The 25,025-nt window shown below is 39.6% G+C and overlaps 2 protein-coding genes across 2 annotated transcripts; both read left to right on the top strand.

Annotated features, from left to right (window-relative positions):
• The first annotated feature begins 2,976 nt into the window (after positions 1 to 2,976).
• On the top strand, positions 2,977 to 8,642 carry LOC130171163 (potassium voltage-gated channel subfamily V member 2-like). The gene is made up of 2 exons (XM_056379024.1): positions 2,977 to 4,239; positions 7,771 to 8,642. Exons 1-2 carry the CDS (start codon positions 2,977 to 2,979, stop codon positions 8,059 to 8,061), a joined length of 1,554 nt encoding a protein of 517 aa, XP_056234999.1. The 3' UTR covers positions 8,062 to 8,642.
• Positions 8,643 to 14,317: 5,675 nt separating this feature from the next.
• LOC130170371 (N-acetyllactosaminide beta-1,3-N-acetylglucosaminyltransferase 3-like) lies at positions 14,318 to 23,326 on the top strand. Its single transcript, XM_056377580.1, has 2 exons — positions 14,318 to 14,422; positions 21,445 to 23,326. The coding sequence occupies exons 1-2, from the start codon at positions 14,397 to 14,399 to the stop codon at positions 22,583 to 22,585; spliced, it is 1,167 nt and encodes a 388-aa protein (XP_056233555.1). The 5' UTR covers positions 14,318 to 14,396; the 3' UTR covers positions 22,586 to 23,326.
• Positions 23,327 to 25,025: the final 1,699 nt, after the last annotated feature.

The following is a 25,025-nucleotide window of genomic DNA, read 5'->3' as shown; positions in this document are numbered from 1 at the left end:
CATAGACATTCAATAAATGGATAACATACAATAATGTAGTTGGAAGCAGATATAAGTTGTTTGAATTGTTCACACTGATGTATTGAGTATTTTCATACTCTGATAGCATTTTATATCAGCTGAAGTTGAAGGATATTTTGATTGATTAGGACAGAATTACAAGATAAAGACTACAGCCATGTAAAGCTGTAGTTTGGCACAGGAGAGCTGTGATCTAAATGTTAACGCATTATTGCTTAGTGAGTTAGCATGCTAACATTTCTACTTGGCATTGAACCCATCTGAAGCTTTAGTATTTGGTCATAAAGCAAAGTATTGGCAAATTTTGACCTGATAATGGCACTAGACTAAAAGTCTAACAGTATCACCAAAGTTACAATTCATCTTTAGGAGGGCACGGATGTCTTTACCAAATTTCATCCAATAGTTATTGGGACACTTCAGGATTAATCATCTGGGCACCATGGATAGGCAATATGTATCAAATTCCATGCCAGTCTATATGGTAGTCGTTGAAATATTTCATTCTGAACCAACGTAGTGGACCGACGGACTGACATTACCATCCAGAGAGACACCCTGGTAGCATGGCAAAAAATAAATGACAGTAACGATGCCTGAAGGATATAAAGGCATGGATAACCTCTCCTCTATTAAACTTATTTGGCATTAAGTTCACTGTATAAATGCTGCTGTTGCTGCTCTATAATTTCTGGTTTAAAAAAAAAAAAAAATTGTATCTTGAGTGCATCATAACTATGGTGGTAACGCTGTGACAGTCAACATTTTGGTGCAGCCTCATTCTTTTTAGCACATTTATTTATAAGATGTTTATTTTACTATAAAGCTGTTTGTTTCCTGCAGCAGCTTTGTCACAAATTTCAGCAAATCTTTTGCCTAATGTAACATTAAAGCCTTTTAAGCCTCTGGCAGACTATGGCACACTTGACAGTTGTTCAAAGAGGTCAGCGGTATCTTCCTAATATTTATGATACCTTTGCTGATTCTTAACGTCGATCAGCTTCCGACTCTGTATAGACTGTTAATGTGTGTAGTCTGTGCTATGTGTATAATGTTCTACAGTAAATCCGTCCCTGGCAGGTTTAGTCAGATAGTAAGTTGTGAGCTAGACAAGTAGGTTAGCAAGAGAAGATCACACGCAGTCAGTTGAGGTGAGTCACCTCCAAATGACTTGTCTTGGCGGAGAGTCAGATTACTTCTTGTCCAGTCTGAGGGTGTCCAAGAATAAACAAAAAATTTTAGCTTTTATTATTGTGCCTCTTTATTTGTGAGCAGTGATATTTTGAGTGGCAATATGATATTGTTAATTTGTATGACGGATAATGGCTCAATTTTTAGCAATGCTTTTGAGTTGGCATGTTGGTCTGTTGGCCCAGTCCCCCAGATGGAAATATCTCAACAACCATTGGGTGGACTGAATGAAATTAAGAACAGACGTTGATGCTTCGCAGAAGATTAATCCTGCCAATTTCCTGATCCCTTGATCCTCTAGAGTCACTGGTAGGTTGACAGTTTGGGCGTTTGATGGAATATCTCCAAATCTAATAAATGGATTACTATCAAATGTGGTACGGATATCCAAGGCAGCCACAGGATGACGCCTACTGATCTCGGTGATCCTCAACAGCAGCTGGATGGATAGTCATGAAATTTGCTGAGAATGAATTGGAACCACTCGTCTGACTCGTCATCTAGCACCATCAATCCCAACATTTCAGTTTCTCCAATGTGTTGATTTATGACTAAATAGCTGTATGTTAAGTGCTAATTAAAAATGTTAGTGTACTGACTCACCAAAAGATGGTGCTTAAAAACAGCATGTTAGCCTACCTACAGTAGCATTTAGCTCAAAGCACCAAAATCCCTACAGCCTCACAAGCTACTAGCACGACTGTCTTGTTTCTGAACAATTACAATATAATGAAGCAGGCCACTGTTTCCTTGAGAGCAAAACCATAGACCATGAAATATCCTGTCTCACTGTGTAACATAGAAAATATAATATGTGTTCATATATTTGTCATTTTTCCCCAAAGCGACACCTACAAAACCTTTTATAAATCAATTTTGTTCTTGAATTAATTAAAATAACACTCAAACAAAAACTATTGAAACCTTACAGCTCCATCATACCTGTATAGATATAGAGGCAGTAAAATAAACCATGCTAGAAAAAAATGGCCCATGGTTGAATGTAATGCCAACCACTGGTGTATGTTGACACTGTATAAAGCTATATAATAGTTAATATTTCAAAATAAATTCCAATTTAATAGCAAATTATCACAGGTACTGTGAAACCACAAATTAATTATGAAGTGTTTTCTTTTTACAAAAAGATCCATTTGTAAGCAGATCATACATCCCCTTTATCAAGACTTAAAGTCTTAGTTTTGAATATTTTTAGATGTGTGGAAACAGTATGACATGAAAGTCAACACGAACGTGAGAAAAAAGGTCATTGAAAAGAGGAACAAGAAGTAAATATATAACATAAGCCCGTTGGCCCTTGGTCTCGACACTTCAAAATCCTTAAATCAACTTTGTGTCCTAATGCAGCCACCACCACCCTCCCCCATATATTTACAACTGCTTAAGGAAACTTGGAAGGGAAACCGTGAGATTAAATGGATGAAATCCCTGCTCCTTGCCCTGGCTCTCCTAGTCTGATAAATCAAATGCCTTTGCTTTGTCTTCGCAGAAACAGTCAGAGGAGAGTCTTTTGCTCTCCCCCCGACTCTCTCGACAACAGAGTCTCAGCCACAATTGAGCCAGCAAAACAGGAAGTGCTGCTTTTCACGGGGGTATCAGTTCCTGCAGGACAAGATGCAGCTTTTGTGTTGATTCAGTAATGTATGATGTGCATCTAGAGTAAGTTTCCTGGGGTGCTTCCTACTTTTGTTTTCTTTCTTTTTGTTCAGTTTTATTGACTTTGTGTCTTGAACCACAGTTGCCATGGCTTCAGAGCAAGCGCAGCTTCAGAGAAATTTACAAAATCGCCGCTCTACTATCAACTATCTATCCAAGGGTGTAGAGGACAACAAAACATTCCCATTTTCTCAGGAGAAAACAGTCAAAGCTTGGAGCTCTCTGGAGAATCTTGACAGTCCTGGCATCAAAGCAGAGTGCCCTAAAGCTGAGGAGAGACCTAAACGGCAGCAGAGCATCAATGTTAATGTTGGAGGGAAAGTGTTTCATATCCCTACACAGTGTGTCATTAAATATCCTAACACCCGGATAGGCTCCTTAGCTCTCTGCCGGGACAGAGCAAAACTCCTCACACTATGTGACGACTACTCAGTGCGCAAGAATGAGTTCTTCTTTGACCATGACCCTGCCTTCTTCCACCACATCTACCATTTCTACACAAGTGGAGTGTTGTGGATCATACGGGAAATGTGCCCCATCAACTTTGAGGAGGAAATTGCATACTGGGGTCTGAGCATGAAGGACACTCAGCGCTGCTGCTCTATAATGTTCGAAGAGAAGGTGGATGAGGTGAAGGACGACCTGAAGGTGGAGAAGGAGCTCATGGCCGAGATTGAGGTGAATTACAACGATGACTGTTTCAAGGACATGATATTTGGGGATTTGAGGAAGAGTCTGTGGAACGTTGTGGAGGATCCATACTCTTCACCTCTGGCAAAGGCTTTCACCGTGCTCTCTAACCTTTCTTTGCTCTTCTCCGTCATGGCGATGACCCTCAGCACTGTGGAGGAACTTCAAATATATAGAATTAACGGCAAAACGCACATGGAATGGGTGGAGATCATCACCATTGTTTTCTTTGCCTTTGAATATTTAATTCGCCTTGTCAGCACTCCTAACATCATAATGTTTTTCAAGAGTGGACTCAACTTTGTGGACATGGTGGCGGTCATGCCTTATCTCCTTCAGATCATCTTCACATCCTTCACTGACACCGGGGACGTGAACGGACAGGAAGACCTCAGGGTCATATCTCAGGCCAGCAACATAAGTCATGTCCTCAAAGGGGTCAAGCTGATGAGGGTCTTTCGGATTTTTAAGCTGGCTCGACACTCAACCGGCATGAGAGCATTTGGGTTCACTCTGCGGCAGTGTTACCAGCAAGCCTCTTGCCTTCTCCTTTTTATTGCCATGGGAATCTTCACTTTCTCGGAACTCATGCATTCGGCCGAGAGGGAAACTGAGGGATCTTCCATCAGCAGTATCCCAGATGCCTGGTGGTGGGCTGCAGTGAGTATCAGTAGCTGACTAACTCAATATCATTTTTGTGGCTGCTTTGAAGGACTGCAACTCTTTTCCCTCAATGCTTTGTTTTTATTAACAAGAGAAAAAAAATAAAACAGACGTGTATTTAATGTGTACCTCTGTGTGCAGGCTGGCATGGGGCAGCCCTTTGGATAGTCAGATCCAGACCAGATACTGTATCTTAGAAACTGGACAATCCTGATCTATGAGCATTTGCCATGTTAGGAAACTCCCTATCTGCCAGTAAAGTATATCTCCCAAAATATACTGTCGCCTGCTGGCAGGATAATGGGATTTACAGCCTGTGCAATTAAGTGTAATCACTGCTATAAACCAAGCCAAAAATCAACATGTCCTCCACCTTTTTCTGGATCCACAACACAGAACACAACAGGTGGAGTGAGAAAATTAGAGTTCTATACAGTAACTTGTTGTTGGAGCTGAGTTATGGGGTACGGTGACAGGTCAACACAATGTAAAAGCCACAACATGTAGACAACATAATATAAGCTAGCATAACATAATGTATTATGATAGCATACACTACTACAGAGATATATTATTATATTTTGATTTCAGAGGGAGAGAGAAAAAAAAAACACATGTAGGAAATAAACAATTAAGGTGTTAGAGGAGGGGGCGTAGCATTAATACTAAACTAGAAAATTCCAGGGAAATTTTGAGTGCTACGGGGGCTACTGCCGGGATGAGTACATGATTTATTTCCAGTGTTCAAAAGTCACCGTGATCATATTCTGGTTTTGAGAAATGTCTTGATATAAAAGACTCTGATATAAAACAATGTCACATCCCTCCATCATGTATTATGTGGGAAATATCTCATATTCTGTCTTGTTTTTTTTAATAAAACAAGAGGCAACATGTCTTCAAACTGGCATTTAAAGGGTTAAAATCCTGAAAACTAATAATCATTTGGTAGGTTTGAGCAGAACTGAAGTGGTTTAAGAGATTTATGCAAAAAAAGGAGAAAAAAATATTGATATATGATGATTTTATAGCATTTTCTTTGTGTGTCCTTTTTTGGACGCGAGGAACCCCAGCGGGTACAAAATGTGTTACCAGTGTATAATAGACCTGTAACAGTAACTGACATTAGATTTTAAAAATATGTCAAAAAAGACACTTTCTTGCAGAAATCCATACCTTCAGCTGTAACACAGCCAAAATGATCAGCAAATCAAAAAAGAAAAGTAAAGAAAATGTCCAAAAAAGGACAGAGGGACCCCTGAGGGTTAATAAATCCCATGAACCGCTATTTAAATTACCACTATTATGTTTTTTTCTGTGCTAAATTTAACATTACTGGGGAGGAGAGCAACGCGACTAGAAGTGACAGCGAGAGAGGGCTAGTAGCTTCTCCTCTCCTCTGTCTCAGCGGAGACCGTCACAACTTCATTCACTCTTTTAACAAAACAAAAAAAAAAGCTACGAAGGAAGCAGTAAATGGACTTACATATTTAAGACCTAACTAAATGTAATTTAAGACCTAACATGCGGCTAATGTAAAGCTAGCAGAGCTTGGAGAGTTGGTTATCTGGTTGCTAGGCGCACGCAGGCACGCACACAGGTCAGGAGCTGCCGTTGCCATGGCAATGTGAAAATCTGCCCAGAATTTGGCTTCTACATGGCTTCAAACAACTGCAAATTATGAGAAAACCGTTACTTCTTTTCATAAACCGAAAAGACCGTGCCAGACACTGAAGCCAGAAGTTTCTACAGTCTCTATTTTATTCAGATATTCCTTAAAATGAGTGAGTAAGCTCAGTGCGAAGACAGAGTGAGATTCTTTTGAAAAAAAAAGACGATTACATTAGGTGTCAATGAGAGTGAGACAGGTATTGCTGCCGGACTCGGCAGCAATACCTGTTTAAATTTTGTGCAGACCCTGCCTGTCAAAGTTACATTTTATGAATCCCAACAACTATGTCTACATTTTCAGAAATAATTATTTGTCTCCTTTTTACGGTTTGGCCGCGAGCTCGAGTTAAAAATAAAAATAAAGGTTATTTTTTACTGCTTCACGCACTCTACCCAACTGACGCTTTCACTCTAACTTTGAAGAAAAAGTGATTTGCACTCCTCGTTTGAGTGCTCACGTTATGTAAAAACAGTTCCTGTCTCTTTGAGAGAGCAGAAGTTTTCCTCCGTTTTATAGTTTGAATCACATTTCTACGTGCAGGTATGAGAGAGCTGGGTGACTCAGAAAAAAGGTGCAATTTTGTAGAAAAAAGGTGGGTTTCTAAAGAAAATTCCAATGCATTTCTAATGCATTATTTATTCCCAGTTTTTTGGGAATAACTTTGGGAAAAATTGGAATTTTAACACCAAAAGTCATAGCAACCCTTTCGGGATCAAGACGCATTTTGATGTATATATTACCGGGGTTTTCTCAAAGCTGCGGGACAAGTTACGCGCCGAAATTTGGCGGAAGAATAATAAACCCGAAACAGAATATTAATAGATGCCTCGGGGCTCTGCCCCGAGGCACTCCTCTCAGCTATTCTAGCTGTAGAGGAGTGCCTCGGATCTGGCGGAGAGCTGGGCTTCCAGGCTGTGGAATTCATTGGCAGGTGAAGAACAGGTGTGCTTGGTAACAGGTGGTAGTTGTCACCAGGATGCCTCACCCAGCTAGACAGAGAATAGACTTGTCAGGCAGGGACTCAAGGCAGGACTCAGACACAGTGAATTAGAAAACAATGGGCTTTATTGAAATCACCGGTGACCTCAGACAGAGTGAAAAATATATGGCTATGAAAAGACTAGTCACTAAACTCTGAAGTCTGAGAAAACAAAATCACTCCAGGAGGAGGGGGAAAAGCTCTAATCAAAAAACAAAACAAAAGATAAACACAAAACACTCCATAAGGAGGAAAAACCTGACTTAATAATAAAAATAAACCAAAACAATCAACTCACGCCACCAAACAGAGGATCTAGGGTACTCAATAATAAATTACACAAAATAAAAATCACTCATGACTAGGAAAAACAAAGGGCTATGAACATTAGCTAAGGCAAGAAATTACAAACAAAAAAATCACCCTTCACGAGGTACAAACGGCTTTCTTTGAAAGACACTATGGCTGTGGGCATGGACAAAGGCTCGGGTGCAGGTCAATGACGAAGACACCCTGGCACAAGACAAGGGCAACACAGACTATTTAAACACATGGAGGGCACAGGTGGAAACACTTAAGGCAATCAGACTGAGACACATGAGGAAATGCAAGTGACCTGAAACGAAAGGAGAGTTACTTTTCAAAATAAAACAGGAAATGACAGGACAAAACAAAACCAGGACAAGACAACCTCACCACAGTGTGACAAGACTGGGGACAAACAAAACATGTTAAAAAGGAGAAAATTTAACTGTGGGTTGTAATAAGCTGCTTGCACAGATTACCAAAAATGTAATCACCATGAAGAATCCTATTACATCAAAGAAAATATTCCTGGAAACGTATTAATATGGAACTGTTCACTCTTGTCTCTTAGGTCAGCATCTCTACTGTGGGCTATGGGGATGTGGTTCCTGTAACTATCCTGGGACGCATTGTGGCCTTTTGCTGCATCTCATTTGGTATCATCCTGAATGGCATGCCGATCTCCTTCCTTTTTAATAAGTTCTCTGACTACTATGCCAAGCTGAAGGCCCAGGAGTACAACACTAGCTCAGTGAAGCGACGCGTTCATCTTAAGAAGCGCCTCCAACGCAGAATGGACATGTGTTACCATCCCTCAGAGGAAGACAACAGTACAGTCAGCCACTGTGAGTGCCCACACTGAGTGACTTTTAAAATGCCATGATAAGTCACAGGGATGTCTTCACACGTGACCTGGTGATTCTGTTAGCTGTACCTGAACACATAACTGAATCGGACAATGCATAACAGTACAGGAAGAGAAGTAGGAAGAGGAAGTTGAAGTTTGCATGAATGTAGGGTGTGAGTGTGGATGTAAAACAGACACTCAGCCTGTGTAGATACATACAGTTTCACTAAGGAGCAGCACTTAATAATCATTAGCAAAGTTATGGATTGTAAAAGCAGCAGCAGCATTTTAACGGGTTGTGACTGTCGCTGGTGGGCGTTGCACTGTGAACTGCTCTTAATGCTCTCCTGCAACACTTTCGTTAATTTGTGAAGACAGTTGATAACCACACTGCAGAATCGGTTATTGCAACACTACAGATACCAGCAGATACAAGGTTTCCTTCAAATCTAAATGTAAACATTTGGGAATGGTTTGGAGAATGAAAATAGTTTCAGGTTACAAGAAGATAACTTGAGACAAGGAACACCACTTTTCACTGTTTAGTTTTCCTTTTGGATGGAATAGTTTTTTCTTTTATAATTTATCAGGGTTTGTTGCCCTCACCTGTCTTTTTAATATTCCTTTTGTTAATATATTCTCATGTCCTTCTACATTAAGTAATTAAACATGAGCATTGGACAACTAACTTGTGGTTTATCATGAAATGCCAGCGAACGCTTTGGTTGAGGTTTCCTGTGTAAGTTCCTGTCCTTAAAACTGAAAACCTGACTCTTAGCTCCTGTCCGCTCACTGGATGTAAACAGCTTTGTGTTAGAGGGTCTAAGATTGGACTGATAAAATTTGGAGCTGTGACATCACGTTATCTCAATTTATAGTTATTCCAGTTGTTTTAATGTGATTTATGCATGATAGATAAAGCAAAACATTTGACATTTTGGGAAATATGCTCATTTTTTTTCAATGTAAATTGTCGTATTTACAACTGGGTTTTTGTACAGATTCAACAACACTGATATAATGTATTAATTAGTGATCTTGAGAGGTGCTGGTAGGTGTATTTTGTTTCTACATTTACCATACAGACATAAGACTTGTATCACTCTTATCTCTCTCTCAGAGATATTTTTCCCAAATATCTAATGTTTGCTTGAACTAGTAGAATTTGGGAAATTGGAATGATGACATAAGAAAAAGCCAAAATACTGAGCTGAAAGGCACTATAAAATATCTTATTTGCTTATTTACTAAATATAATAGTTTTTGTGTGTCTCTTATTGGACAGTTCACCGTCATAAAAAATTGAAAGGAATACAATAGAGGATACAAAGGCTATACGCTGAAGTCAAACCTGTTACATCTCTTCAGCTTTTGTTCTACTTTTTTACCCCACCTGGATTAAATTGCTAAATTGAGTTTACCTGAGTGATTTGATCTTATACAGTCACCTCACAAAGTATTCAGACTGTGGTAACCAGCGTTGTCTTGGCTGTATGCTTTGGATCATTTCCATGAACCAACACCTGTGTCTCATGTTGTATGTGCTCTGGAGCAGGTTCTACAGTAGATTTGGTATGATGTTAAAACAACATGACTGACTTGTATAAAATCAAGACTATATCGGAAGAAATTAAGTGTAATCACTGCTATAAATCAAGCCAAAAATCAACATGTCCTCCACCTTTTTCTGGATCCACAACACAGAACACAACAGGTGGAGTGAGAAAATGTGACTTCTTTATTGTTACTTGGTTGTTATGGGGTTATGGGCATCTGTTTGGCGAGCTGCAGGCAGGCTGGAAGATAATGAATCCACAGAGCAGGGCAGGCAATCCAAAATCCAAACAGATGACACAACGAAACTGGGCTGCAGGAATTTGAACCTGAAGACCAGGATAAAAATCAAAAGAGGGAAATGTATGTGCTCTGCAGCAGGTTCTACAGTAGATTTGGTATGTTGTTAAAACAACATGACATTAATACTGCACAGTGTGACTGAACGAGCTGGTAGAGAATGAAGAGATCTGCTGCAGGGCACAAAGGACTGGAATGAACAGGTTTCTTTTAAGTAGGGTGTATCTACGAAACGAAATTCCAACTTGACAGCGTATGGGTTACTGATTCCCTCAGTGACAGGCCGATTTAACAGGGAGACAGTTGTGGCTTTTTTTCAGCTTCTAAAGTAAAGATGGGGCATATCATTTTCTTTTTATGTTTTTATTTACACAACGTTGTGTGCGCTCTGGAGCAGGTTTTTCTTCAAGGACCTCTCTGTATTTGGCTGCATTCATCTTTCATTTCTGGTCAGTCCCCCTGTCCCCGCTGCTTACAAGTGAAGACGAACACAATGTGCTTAAGCTGATATCACACATGCATTTATAATCGTTTGTGTATTTATTGAGCATGCCCATTAAACATTCACAGTGCTGTAAATGCTTTATGAATCCTTGGTGTTGTTAACCAGCTATTAAATTATTTGCTATAATTATCCTTGACGTGTCTATATGTCTCATGGATAATTGAAGCAAACAGTATTGACCTGACAACAATTGTTTTTACATTGTCACTATGGGTCATTAAATGTAGATTGATGGGATGGTGCTGTTATAGTGCATAGAATGTAGTCTTTTCACACCTTGGCCCCATTAATACTAATTAATCATTAACAATGCACTGTGTCACAAAGCAAATGTCTCTCAAACTGGTTTCATGCACAGGATAGTGAGTTCAGTGTAGTTCAGAAATTAGCAGCAGAATGAATGCAATCCAGTAAACAAGGTGCGGTTTGCAACATCTTCCGAAATACTACCGAATATTAGTTTAGTGTTCCTGTTGAGCAGCTTTGCAATAGCAGTAACAAGCCAACAGTAAAAGTATCGTATTGACCATATTGCAATTAACTGTTTTCCTCTCCTTATCATCTGAGGAACAATGGGTAAGGGAGAAAGAAAGAAGACACAAATTTTTCTCCAAAACACAAAGGATCAAATATATATAGCCTTCAGTGAGATCACTTATCTTGGTTAAACATGGTGTGAGTCTTGCAACAAATATCTGAAGTTGCAAGTTGAAAGTTCATGCCTGACAGAGAAAATAGAAGATAGAAACAAATAAAACTGTCTCACTTAAAGGACTAGAAAGGGCTTTATCCAAAGAGTACTCCACCGATTTAGCATTGTGGTCCTCCAATAGGAGAAATGTCACCTTTTTGGTTAATGCTTATTTACCGGTCCTGTATTTTCCAGCTCATTTCCTAAAAATGTGCTGGTTTTTAGCTAACTAGGGTATTATTGAGAAGGCCTACACACAATTGAGAATGAAATGAGAAAGTTATAGTGAGTACAGTTGTTAAGTACCTGCTTCTTATACTTGAGTTTTTAAGAAAAGAACTAGCACGTTATATAATAGGTGAGTGAAAGATAGCTGTAATAGACGTCAGTATCTATCAGAGTTTCCTAGAAAGACTGACAAAGATTTGTAATTTCAATTCATTATGACTTCCAACTGCCATAAATTATAGGTCTGCATGGTAATTGGTAAATATTTGTTTAACTGACGTCTATGCTGCATATTGGATTAACTGCATGCTCACCTGTAGTTTCCAGTTGCGCTGGAGATTTCTTAGTTTCGTGTTTGAATAACAGGAAAGTAAAAAGTGTCAAATAAAGTTTCTAGGAAATTAGCTGGAAAGTAAAATAAAGCGTAACATCTATTTTATCCCGTGTTTTGTTCTTCCTTCTTTAAATCTGATGCTTAATGCAACATGAACAGCAGCAGTTCAGCTGAAAAGTCAGTCAATTGAACTTCAGCAAAATTGGCACCCTCACCCTTAAAATGGAAAATGTGCCTATAGCCCCCTTGTGTCACACATTATAGAGAACCCATTCGTAAGGTTTTGAGCCTCCAGAGCAGCTTCAATGCTCCTTTTACAAGTCTTTGGAGGGATAAACACCATTTTTCCACATTATATCCTCTCATTTAGTGTTTTGATGATGGTGGTGGAGAGTGCTGTCTCACACATAGCTCCAAAATCACACATAGGTGTTCAGTTGGGTTGAGATCAGGTGACTGTGAAGGCCATAGCATATGATTCACATCATTTTCACACTCATCAAACAATCCAGTGACCTCTCGTGCCCTGTATGGAAGCATCAGCATTCGGGTTTTTCCTCCAATTTGTCACAGCTCAGATCGCTATTTTGGGTTTGTAAAACTAGGTATCTCATTAACCCAAATCAGTTGTCCATCACTGTCTCATAAATACATCTGAACAACAATGCAAAGGTTTGTGTCAGTTAATCTTAATTCATTGTGCTCATTACATACTTGTTGACTTGTGAAGACTTGAAGTAACCTGATCAGCTTTCCTTTCAGTGTCATCTGAGGCCACATCAAAGAAAAAGAAGAACCAAGCTGCTCAGAGACAAGGTTTCCTTTTATAAACATGACCACATGCAAAACAGCGTATTTACACGTTTTGAGACAGTGTCTCAAAACGTGTTGCATCAACTGTTCCAGACCTGGATCAAGTTCTCTACTGAGCTGTTCCCAACTGAGTAAACAAACATGCTTCACATTTGTCAGGCATTGCTGGTTGTGTCATTGTACACAGTGACATTCAAACACTCCATAAAACATTAAATCTGCGTGTTTTACTAGTATTTTATTGTTTAGTAAACAACCACAGTAAACTAAGGTCCAGACAAAGTAAAAGTTCAATATTTGTGAGTTAGTTTCGCTCTCTCTCTTTTTTTCTTTTTCTTTCTTTTTTTTTTTTTTAAATCAAATTGGCTTAAGTGTCTTGAGGCAATGCACTTTGGTAGGGTGATGAAAAGACAGCAAGATCACACCACAACATACACTTTATTTGAAGAAGCTGCAATTAATTAAATCATGAAATATATAGGAGAGGAGACTCATTGTGGCATACTTTGCTCAGTGTGTATTGTATTTAAATTAATCTGCATGCTGTATACAGGCTAAGGGGAAGTTGTCATCAAACTTCATGTATTATTGTCATAAAGTATGTATTGAGTTACCCTATGCTCTATGAGTAACAAAAAGTATCTATTCACATTCAGACACATGGGTGTAGCAGTCACTGTTAAAGTGAAACCGTTCTGTAAACAGAACCTGTTGTGTCAAATTTTGACCCCCAAAGCAGATTTGTGAGATTTTTTTTTTTTAAAAGACATGTACATTACAACAGATTTGAAAACACTTACATCTGTCTGTGCCTACTTAGATTTAAAAAGATAATTAATATCTGGCTAATTTTAAACTTTTGCATATACAGAGTCTACTTCTACCCAATACGTAGGTATGCATAGACCATAAGGATCCATTGTGCAACTATATTAATCTTACGTCAGTTCTCATTGTGAATTGACGAATTGACAAATTCGCAGGCCTCGCCTTAGTTTGGTGTTCTATGACTTTGTGTATGTATATACAGCAAAGGAGAGTAAAAACAGGTCTGCCCTGTTTAAACAGTCATTTGTCAATACAAAGTCATCAGGATTCAAAGGAGAGCTCAACATTTCAACCATGACAAATTCTAAAGCGCAAAGTAATATTGAAACTGAGAACCACTGTTAAATATAAATTATTCCTCTTTTTTTCTGTGGTTTTCTGCAGCTGCATTGCAGCTCAAATGCTACAAAAGGTTTCCATACACACGTGTCTGAAGTCAGTAGGAACTGTAATATTCATTAAGTGGTAGGTGTGACAATTCCACCCATTTTTTGGTACAATTAGTGCAATAATGACATCCTACTAATATCCACAGTGTAGATTCGGAGCTGACAGTCTATCTAAGCTCAAGTCATTATGAATGCAGAATGGCCCATGTCATTGTTATGTTATTATAAATCTGATTCAATTAATTAAGCATTATCATATACAGAAGGCAGCATCTTGATGTTATATCTGGTTGCAGTGGAGCTCATGTAAACTATTTTCTGTGGTTTTTAATATTTACTGTATCTTAACTCATGATAATTTATATGTTCATTTGAAATCTTAAATCATCAATGTGACTACAGCTTTGAAATAAATGTAGTGTAGTAATAAAGTAGCATATTTCCCTGAAATGTAGTCGAATAAAAGTAGTGTAAAATTCCCAAATAAGTAGACTACATATACAAATATATATATATATATATATATATTTGATTATTATATTAATATCATTTATTACAGAAAGACAGACACATAGATATGAGCCTCCTGTTGAGAGGCTCAGCAGCAGAAACAGGCACCGCCCAGTGGGCTGCGCACATCAAGATGGAGCAGAGAGTCACGCTGTTGCACACAGGATTGATCAATGATCTGAGCAGCCTCAGAGACAGATGACAAGACTGATCTCCCTTTTTCGGTAAGTACCTGTAGTCAACTGTAAAAATACAACGTCGTACTGCAGCTTATCCAGTAGCTTCTCCTGCGCAGGAAAAGTTGAAGTTAACGAGGCTAGAGCGAGTCTCCGTTATAAAGTACTTAATGGGAAATATTTAGCAGTTTAACTGTACACTTGAACATTTTTATTTTTTACTTAAAACCTTACGCTATGTAGTTGAGATAGCCTGCTTGACTGATGGCACATAAACCATCAGCTCGTAAAAACAGGCATCAAGCATTAATATAAGAATTTTTTTAAGTTTTTCTCCTTTATCTTCCTTTATACATATAGATATATACATATATATATATATATATATATCGAAAGCGATACGAATGCTTTTGACGCAGTCCTTTCGTAGCGTCTAGTCTATAATATGCATACGCCCTTATGAAAGATTGTTTTTATTTCCACTCTCCTCTGCAACCTCTCATAGCCTATACTCTGCCTCAAAATCTGTGGGATTCACGGGGAAATAAACTGACACTGAAATCATCACTGGTAAAATAAATAAATAAATTTAAATAATATAATTCATTTAGAAACCTGGGAAACAAAAATGAGTAGGCTTAATATGTTTCTTGAGCAATATTCACATCATAGTTTCACATGGTTTCACAGCAAAGTATCAAGAATTGAAAGTGAATTATAGTTGGGTGGAGGGGAGTATATGCAAATGAGACTTGTTCTGTGAACTATGTAACATGATTGAAATATAAAGCCAAGATAGGTTTCAGTAGATGTAGTTCACTAGTTATATGGACATTTCAGATTGAGTTATGGTTTTCACCGTTTGTGGCTCCTGCTGCTGAGATCATAATGCTCCGGGTAATAGATTTCAATAGATTTATTCAGAAGTCAGTTACTCAGCATGGCGTACACCTCATTCTGACATGGTTTGTTTCAAAATGTCTAAAATGATTATTCAGTTGTTAAAATAGTAGCCGTTTAATTTCCTGTCGATCGATGTAGTTGATAGATTCATCAACTAATTGTAGCTCTAATTGTTTTTGTTTGTAAAATCTGAATCTGCAGAGTGACTAGTAGCCTAACTATAAATGTCAGATAATTGTTATGCTTATATTTTTGGGATAGACTGAGGCAAACAACAGAAAACATAATGACTCAAAGAAAACATAATGATTCAACTGTAATTATTAGAGTCTACTCGTGACCTCCTTGACTCGTGGAAACTTTTAATTGCTGATGCATCATTCTGGAAGGAGGACATTATGCAAAACACAATAACCTGGCAATAGGAAGAAGGAAGAAGCATTGCAAATACATAGATCACATAGAAGTAAGACTTCTGACAGGCTTAGCAAACACCAACCGACTTTGTATCAATACCATATATTTACACTTCAGGAAATCCCAGCCTTCATATATAGTTCTGGCAAATTTTATTGCAACATACCACCAGTTGCGTATCTCTGTGCCATCATTTCTTCATTATGAGCAACAGAGTGAGGCTTGTGCTTGAGCAAGGCAGGTCCTTTTCCTGTCATTTTACAGTAAAAAATATATTTCAGTTGGGAGCTTCCCTTTTATTCACGTTTCACTAAATGAGTTTTTGAGTTTGTTTTAATGACTTAATGTCTGACATCACCAATGTAAAACATACTTCGCCCATCAGGGTGAGGAGACATGACAGCATTTGCTTGCCTGCCCTCCACCCCATGTAGTAGTACAGCATGTGAGAAATCTGCAGCATGATGCCAAGCCACCTCATGTCTGCTCTGACGCTCAGTCTGCTCACTCCTGTTTGCTTCTGCTTCACAACAGTAATGTCACAGTGCAAGTGGGCCTCAGAGGGAGATTGTATTGGCATGAACAAAAGCTTTATTTTATGGGCACTTACTGTTTCTGTGCCTTGTATGTCATGACTGAAGCCAAATACTCAAAATGCTGTCTCATTATTCCAGAATAAATGCTATCAATGCTCAAACATTGCATTCTGGCGTTTTTGGCACAGGAAGGGACTTTTCCTGTTATGCAGTATTCTTCTTTGATGCAGTGTGTGTGTGTGTGTGTGTGTGTGTGTGTGTGTGTGTGTTTGTGTGTGTGTTTGTGTGTGAGAGAGTGTGTGAGTGTGTGTGTGTGCGTGTTTCAGTGTGGGTAAGACTACTTGTAAATTGACAGACATTATTCTCTTGTGGTGAGTTCTGGGCCATGCAAAGAGAGAGTGGCTGATGGAGGCTTGTTCATTTGAGCAATAATTTAGCATTATAATAGTTTGAACAACGTACAAACACAAGTATTAGGATTTCTTAGAAGCATATTGTTTACACTAGGTACACTTTGGTGGTAGAGTGTTATTGTTAAGAGATACAATTAGATGTACTCAGTTGTTGTGTGTGAATGTATGGTTGTTGTACAATTGTGGTGTTGCGTGTTCACCACGGTGTGGCGCTGTGCACGGATGCCATTGGTTTTTGTTTTGGGACACACCCCGATTTGTTGTTCAGTCTGTCTGTGCTCCACATGTTCGGTCATGAAGGTTATACCAAGTTAAGTCTGAAATAAATATGCCAGGAGGGCTAAAGATATATCGTCTAAGTTTTCTTCCTGAAGTTCAACGCAAGCAAGGATGCGAAGCTCAACAGGTTATGGGCCCAGGAGCAACTCCGGGAAGAGTTTTTCTGATGTTTTATTGCCGATAGAAAGTCGCGACGGACAGCGTGCTAACGGCTAACGGATAGCATCACGGATCCACGAGGGACAAGCAGGTTGCCTCGACTCATGTTTGATGGAGACGAAACTAAGTATGAACTGTGGGAGACTAAGGTACTTGGACATTTGCATTTATTGGGACTCAAGAATACGGCTTTGAGAGAGCCCAACAGTGAAAATGAGATAGCAGCAGACGGTAAGAAAAATGCCGATGCATATGCTGAGTTAATTCAACTTTTGGATGATAAGAGCCTCTCATTAATTATGAGAGATGCGCCGGACAATGCCAGAAAAGCATTTAAAATATTGAGAGTACTATGCAGGGAAGGGGAAGCCCCGCATTATTAACTTGTACACAACGCTGACGTCGCTGCAGAAAATGAGCAGCGAGACTGTTACGGACTATATCATCAGGGCAGAGACCGCCATCACGGCGCTGCGGAACGCGGGTGAAACATTAGGAGACGGCTTACTGATTGCCATGGTCTTAAAGGGATTGCCTGAAAGTTTTAAGCCATTTGCAATTCATGTAACACATAATGAGGACGATATCACATTCGCGGAGTTCAAAACAAGACTACGTAGCTTTGAAGCCACAGAAAAGCTAACTTCAGCAGAGTCCAATGACAATGTGATGAAAACGGCTACGAGAGCCGGGCGGAGGCCCGCCAAGTCAAGTGCATGGGACAGGACCAACGAGGATGCGGGAATTGTGTGTTTTAAGTGTGGCATGAAAGGTCACCGAGCGAAAGCATGTCGGCAAAAGACATGGTGCAGTCATTGTAAAAGTGACACTCACAACGATGTCACCTGTAGACGTAAAAACATAAAGGACGGAGCGAGGAAAATCGCAGATGAGAGCGGCAACGGATCTACAGCAGCAGCAGCAGCAGATTACGCCTTCAGGATCAGGGACGCAGACAGCGGGGCTCAGCAGCAACAACCAGCACGCAGCATCAACGAAAAGGGCCTGATGGTTGACACTGGAGCTACATCCCACATCGTTACCGATATAGCCAAGTTTAAAAGCTTCGACAACACATTCAAGCCGGAGACGCACTGTGTGGAGTTGGCAGACGGCACCCTGTGCAGAGGCGTCGCTCAACGCAAGGGGAATGCAGAGGTGTTCCTGGTAGACAGCACGGGACGACGATGCAGAGCAACGCTGAGAGGCGCGTTGTTTATACCGTCTTACCCCCAGGATATTTTCTCGGTAAAGTCAGCAACTGCCTCTGGAGCAACAGTCACTTTTAAACAAGGACAGGATGTGTTGATACATGAAGATGGTACCAGGTTGAACATTCATGTGTATGGCAAATTGTATTATTTGATGATAGTGATAAGTGTAGTACTTGTCATGACATGCAAACATGGCACGAAATATTAGGCCATTGTAACTATGAGGATGTACTTAGACTGCAAAATGTTGTCAGTGGTATGCAGATTAAGGGCAAGGCTACTAAGCCTGATCAAGAGTGTGAGGTATGTATCCAGGAAAAGTTTGCACAAACCCGTAGTAGAGAACCTGATACAAGAGCAAAGGCTCCCTTGCAAATGGTACACACAGACCTAGCAGGTCCAGTAGCTAATGGATCTATAGATGGGTACAAATATGTGCAGTCATTTACCGATGATTACTCAAATGCAGTGTTTGTATACTTTCTAAAATCAAAGAGTGACACGGTGCGAGCAACTGAAAAGTTCCTTGCAGATACTGCCCCCTACGGGAAGGTTAAATGTATAAGGTCTGACAATGGCACTGAGTTCATGTGTAAAGACTTTCAAACCCTGTTAAGGAAAAATTGCATTAAGCATGAGACATCAGCTCCATATTCACCTCATCAGAACGGTACCGCTGAGAGGGGCTGGCGTACTCTTTTTGAGATGGGCAGGTGCATGCTAATTGAAAGTCAGCTACCCAAATTTCTCTGGAACTATGCTGTTCAGACAGCAGCAATAGTACGCAACAGATGCTTTAATAAGCGAACAGGGAAGACCCCTTACCAGATGTTAACTGATAAAACACCAAATCTGTCCAAAATGCAGAAGTTTGGATCTGTATGTTACACATACAAACAGAACAAGGGAAAGCTTGATTCCAGATGTGATCAGGGATGTTTTGTCGGTTACGACAAAAATAGTCCAGCTTATTTGGTTTATCATCCTGACACTGAAAAGGTGCAGAAACACAGACTTGTGAAATTTGTGAACAAGGTAAATGTGGAAAAGCAAACACAGACAGTAGAGATAGAACCAAATAATGATGAAGATGACAGAGTGAGACAGACAGGGACTGATAGAGCAACACAAGAGGTTTATAAGAACACTGAGAAATCTCAGGAAACAAGGGTAAGAGACAAAAATTCACAAGGTAGTACATCAAGTGAGTTTAACCAAGAAGAGTCAAGTGAGACAAGTAGTGAAACTGCCAGCGGGAGGTATCCTACAAGAGAGAGGAAGACACCAGGTTACTTAAAGGACTTTGTAACTAGTAACAGTGATAGGGATGGGATTCATACTACTATTGATTACTGTTATAGAGCAATGTGTGGTGTCCCACATACATTTAAAGAAGCTATGGAGTCAGTTAACTCAAAACAGTGGACTAAAGCAATGGATGAAGAAATCCAGTCATTAAAGGAAAACAACACATTTACTCTGACTACTCTGCCAAAGGGCAAGAAAACAGTGGGGGGTAAATGGGTTTATTCTGTAAAGACTGACATTGAAGGTAAAGACAATTGCAAAGCAAGATTTGTGGCAAAGGGTTACAGTCAGAAGATGGGGATTGATTATGGTGAAACTTTCTCCCCAACAGCAAATTTGACAAGTGTAAGAGTACTGTTACAGAAAGCAGCACAGGAGAACCTGAAGTTCTTCCTGAAGTTCAACGCAAGCAAGGATGCGAAGCTCAACAGTTATATTAGCACACATTTAGTCCCATTATCTTTAAAAAAAGAAATTGTGATTGGTTAAATAAACATTGCTCATTTTCATTTGCTTAAAGCAAAGTGAGACATTTTGAAAGGGGGCACTAGTAATGATTAACCTACAGGGGAAGTTTCACCTGACTCTTAAACCACCCTTGGCTTTACCGAGTTTTATAGTCTACAGAAGTTCCAGCTCATTGTTTAGCCGGCCGGCCCACAACGTTACTGTATTGATTCATTCTCAAGACCAAAAGACCAAAAACAGACAGAGCTAAATCAGAGTGAATATTAGATTGAGACAGACCCCAAATGAATGATGAAATTGTTTAAGTTTCCACGTCCCACAATAGCTCCCAGCATTTTTAATAAAGCAACGTTTCGTTTAGAACAGGCAGAACAGGCAAGTTATAGACACAAACCAACAAATCCCTCAACCTAAACAATCATATAGGTCATTTTTCCAACCCTCTGATACGTCCCATAGGAGTGTCTCCTGAAATAGCGCTCCTACGGCGGCATGCGTACCGTACCTCGGTTGTTATGGTTACCATATTAAACACGCGAAACGTACCGAGAGCGGTGTACCCAACGTTGCCATGGTTACTGTATTAACGGTCATGGCTTGGTTAGGTTTAGGCACAAAAACTGTTTTGTTGACCCAAACATCCACCCCAACGTCCTCCGGACTTTGTTGCTCTTCATACTACATCATCGCACTTTTCCCTTTGCTCCTGTCACAATTACTACGACCACTAGATGTTGCCTAACAACAAAATTTAACTACGGGTCGTAATAAGCTGCTGAACAAACGACCTGTGGGCTAGTTTTCCACAGGAGGACAGTCTCACACAAACACGTTCATCAGTGATTCTGCTCTGATTGGTCCAGCCTGAGAGCAGTTTGACTCTCGATCATGTAGATCACAATCTCCTGAGTGATGCATGAGTTTGTGTTTACATAATGCCTGTTCTAAGTTTGTGATGGTGATTTGACAGTGGCTGACGAAGATCTCTGGTAGATCGAAACATTGCTTTATTAAAATTGCTGGATGCTGCAGTGTGCAGGTCTTTTGTCTGACTTTTTTAGTACCTTCATGCACAACACTGGCCTTAAAAGTGTCCAAGATGAAATAGAAATTAAAACACAAAGGCGTTTTGGAATATGTGTGTGTGTGTGTCCCATTCAGTTTTTATAGGAAAATTTGAAACATTAATGTAGGAAAACATCTTGAACATTCATGGCCCAAAGTGAAATTTGTTAGCAGACTGATATGGATTTGATTGTCCTTATCCTTAATTAATTTACCTGAACAATTAATTTATAATAAATATTATCAATTATTTTATGTGTGACTGAGATGTGTTGTTAATAAAGCTGTGTTTTATTTTTCCATTGCAGGGTCTCAAGCATGAAAAACAACAAAATAATAATATTCTTGGTAACAATATTTTTGTTGTTGGTCCTCCATCTCTATAAAGATTTTATTGAGACCAAACCCATCAACCTCCAGACAGATGTGAAAGAGGAGAACCGTCAAACAAGGCAACGCACCAAAAAGAAGTCCAATCTTTACTCCTGGCCAAAATGTCAACAAAATATTTCAGCTGACAGCATCCCAGGCTTCAGCTCTCTTCCTGGTAATGTAAAAGATTTTCTCTACTATCGTCACTGTCGCCATTTTCCCATGCTACTGGATTTTCCTGACAAATGTGGAGGAGCTGATAAATCAGCAGAAGTCTTCCTTCTACTGGTCATCAAAAGCTCCCCCACGAACTATGACCGCCGAGAGGTGCTGCGCAAAACCTGGGCTCAAGAGAGGCTACACAATGGTGTGTGGATCCGGAGGATCTTCATCTCAGGAACGATGAATTCTGGTTTTGAGAAAGAAAGACTGAACAAACTACTTGAACTGGAGCAACGTGAGTACAGCGACATCCTCCAATGGGACTTTAGCGACACCTTCTACAACCTCACCTTGAAGCAAATACTCTTCCTGGAATGGATGGAAAGAAACTGTCCCAAAGCTCGCTTCCTGCTAAACGGTGATGATGATGTTTTTGCCAACACAGACAGCATGATCGAGTATCTCCAAAGCCTCGAGGACAATAATGGAAGCAAGCACCTCTTTACCGGCCATTTGATCCAGAATGTCGGGCCCATTAGATCATCAGGCAGCAAGTATTTTATCCCAGTACAGGTACAAGAGTCAGATTCATACCCCCCCTACTGTGGTGGCGGGGGCTTCCTGCTGTCTGGCCATACAGCTATGGTCATATACAATATGTCCCAGTCCACTACCATTCTTCCCATTGACGATGTTTATATGGGGATTTGTCTGGCTAAGGCAAGACTAGGTCCTTCTTCCCATATGGGTGTGAAGACCGCAGGACTGTACATCCCCTCCAGCAAACTAGATGAGTATAACCCTTGCTATTATAAAGACATTCTATTGGTACACAGATTCCTTCCACCTCAAATGTATCTTATGTGGAAGAGAATACATGATCCCAAGCTGCGATGTGGTCACCAAAATAAATGACTTTAGCAGCATAAAACTGCCACTTAACTGTGATGACTGTGCTTGTTGACCTGCACTTAGGCTGTGAGTGCAGGCACGACCTTCTTACTTGTGTCATGGCAAAAGGTTTGAACTGTTTTTCTACCAGTTTTTATGATGTGTGTAATGTAAGTACCATACAGCTGCAACAATAATTAACATCTTGACAAGGGTTGGGCTGACAGTGACCTAAAAGTCCATGTGAAACCGGTTCTGAACAGCGGTTGTTCATAAAATGTGCATGGTGAAGGTACGCGCTGTAGTGACTGCCATTCTAATTCCTCAGGTTTTTGTAAGACTAATGGTGTATTGTAATGTTATTTAATTGCATGCTTAAGTTCATATTTTTACAGTTTTCTTTTATTTATTTATTTTTTCCAGTATAGCCTGTATATTTGTGTTAGCACAATATGTTGAGAAAGAGATGAATGTTTTTGTGCCTTCGATCAGTGCTTCTCAACCAGAACCAAAAACAGGGTTTTCAGGATTTACATTTCTGTCCTGTTAATTATAACAATCCTAATCAGGTGTCAGTAGTAAGGAGTAAGGGTTCTTAGTATATGCTTTCAGGTGTGTGTATGTGTGTGTGTGTTTCAAACATTAGTCTAATGAATGCTTAAATCTATTTTATTTTCATTCTGAGAGAATAAGAGAATATGTACAGTATTTTTGTGCTATTTTATTATTAAACATGTTTTAGATTAAAAAATTCTATAAAAGAAATTTGGTGTCTGTACAGTGTTCTCTGTTCTCTGACCTTTTTCACGTCACACCTAATTGGAAATGTTTCTCTGAACGCACAGTTTAGCTGTTCCGTGCCCCGGTGTGTGATTCATATCTACCTACATATACATATGCACATACACTATCGGCTGCTACTTAGATTTACATGATTAAATGCCTCAGTGATTCTGATATTAAAGCAGAGCACAAATAAACAATAGGAGACTTTAAAAACAAAGAATCATGGAATCTTCTTGTTGAACTAAATTTAATTTAAACTTTCGTCTCAACGCACGCCGTTCTCTCTACAATGGAAATCAATTATTGTTCTGAAAGTTCGTCCCAACACTGTTGCAGAAGTAATGTGTTGTAGTAATGTGTTGCTCCATGGGGTTTAAGTGTGGAGAGTGTGCCGGTTTTCCATAATGTGAAGCCACCGTCTACTTCTACAGTCCACCAGGCATTAACACTGTGCACAGCTGTTTACATTCCAACACCATTAAGCTAGTTTTTGGAAGTGACCTCAAATGAAAGTAAATGAACGGGTGGTACAAATTAAGAAGACAGGGCCCCTTTGTCATAACACTGTATGAAATTCCTGCTGTTTGACAGCAACGGTTCAGTTATCACGAGAGAGAAGAAGTCTCCCGAGTTACTGTGTAAAAGCATCCACCTTGTTATCAAAACCCACTGTGGCTCTGACCAGCCAGCTCGATGCATTTACTCATTTGGCAAAAACTTTTGTCCAAAGCAACTTACAAGTGAATCATAAGAGATCAGAGACGTGGGCAGGTGGTCAGAGGCCTTAAACCAGCCTGGATCAAAGCGTGATCGTGATGTTGAGGGTGAAATCATCCCTGCTATTTTTTGGTTGTAAGATAGGGAATTTGGTAAACTACTGTATTCGTAATGTAGTGATGTTTGACAGTGTTTTATTCAGGCTTCAGGATGTGTCCCCCGCGCAGGAATGAACACATTTCCTGATTGGATGTTGAAAGTCATCACTATATGGGCCAATATTTCACTGGCATTGGCTCATGTGAGACCTTCCTTCCTGAGACAACATGAGAGAAATATCAAATTACTCAACCGTTTTGTTCCTTCTTTTAGAAACAGACAGACTGGAAAGTTGGTAACTGAAACTATCCAGACTTATTTTGATAGTAGTTTGTAAATGTTAAATGTTGGTAAATGTTAAATATAAAGAGAAGAGAATCTGACAGTGCTAAATTAATACAGGTTGTGTCTTCATGCATCTAAAAAAGAATAAAAGCAATAAATGCAAAGTGCAATGATTTTTTGGAGGCTCGTGTCAATGCCCTTTGCATTTATTGTTTTTATCTTGTAGGAAGTTTTTTTATTTGTAATACTTAGATTAAGGTAAAGAGGTAAAAGTAAATAATTAAAGTAAAAAGTGCTGATTTACCTGAACTCTGGTTGTTACTGACCAGTCAATTCATTGTGCTGTTTATTGTATTTTAGTTGGCAGAGACTGTCTTTATGTGTAGTTTGTTCAATCTTTGCGGGTTGCAGCTAGTCTCCAGGCTAAGCAGATTTCTGCATTGACTGTGTCAAAGTGACATGTCATGCAGTCGTTATCTTGTGAGCCAGAAAAGGAGAGAGGAAGGAAACACAGATGCATGAAAGCGGGTGTGCTGTGGAAACTTCTTTTGTTGTGACTATGAGAGGCATCAATGAG

The sequence above is a fragment of the Seriola aureovittata genome, chromosome 6 (assembly GCF_021018895.1).
Source record: "Seriola aureovittata isolate HTS-2021-v1 ecotype China chromosome 6, ASM2101889v1, whole genome shotgun sequence".
Classification (NCBI taxonomy): Eukaryota; Metazoa; Chordata; class Actinopteri; order Carangiformes; family Carangidae; genus Seriola; species Seriola aureovittata.
The sequence above is the reverse complement of the archived record's forward strand: the minus strand, read 5'-3'. Positions and strand labels throughout refer to the sequence as shown.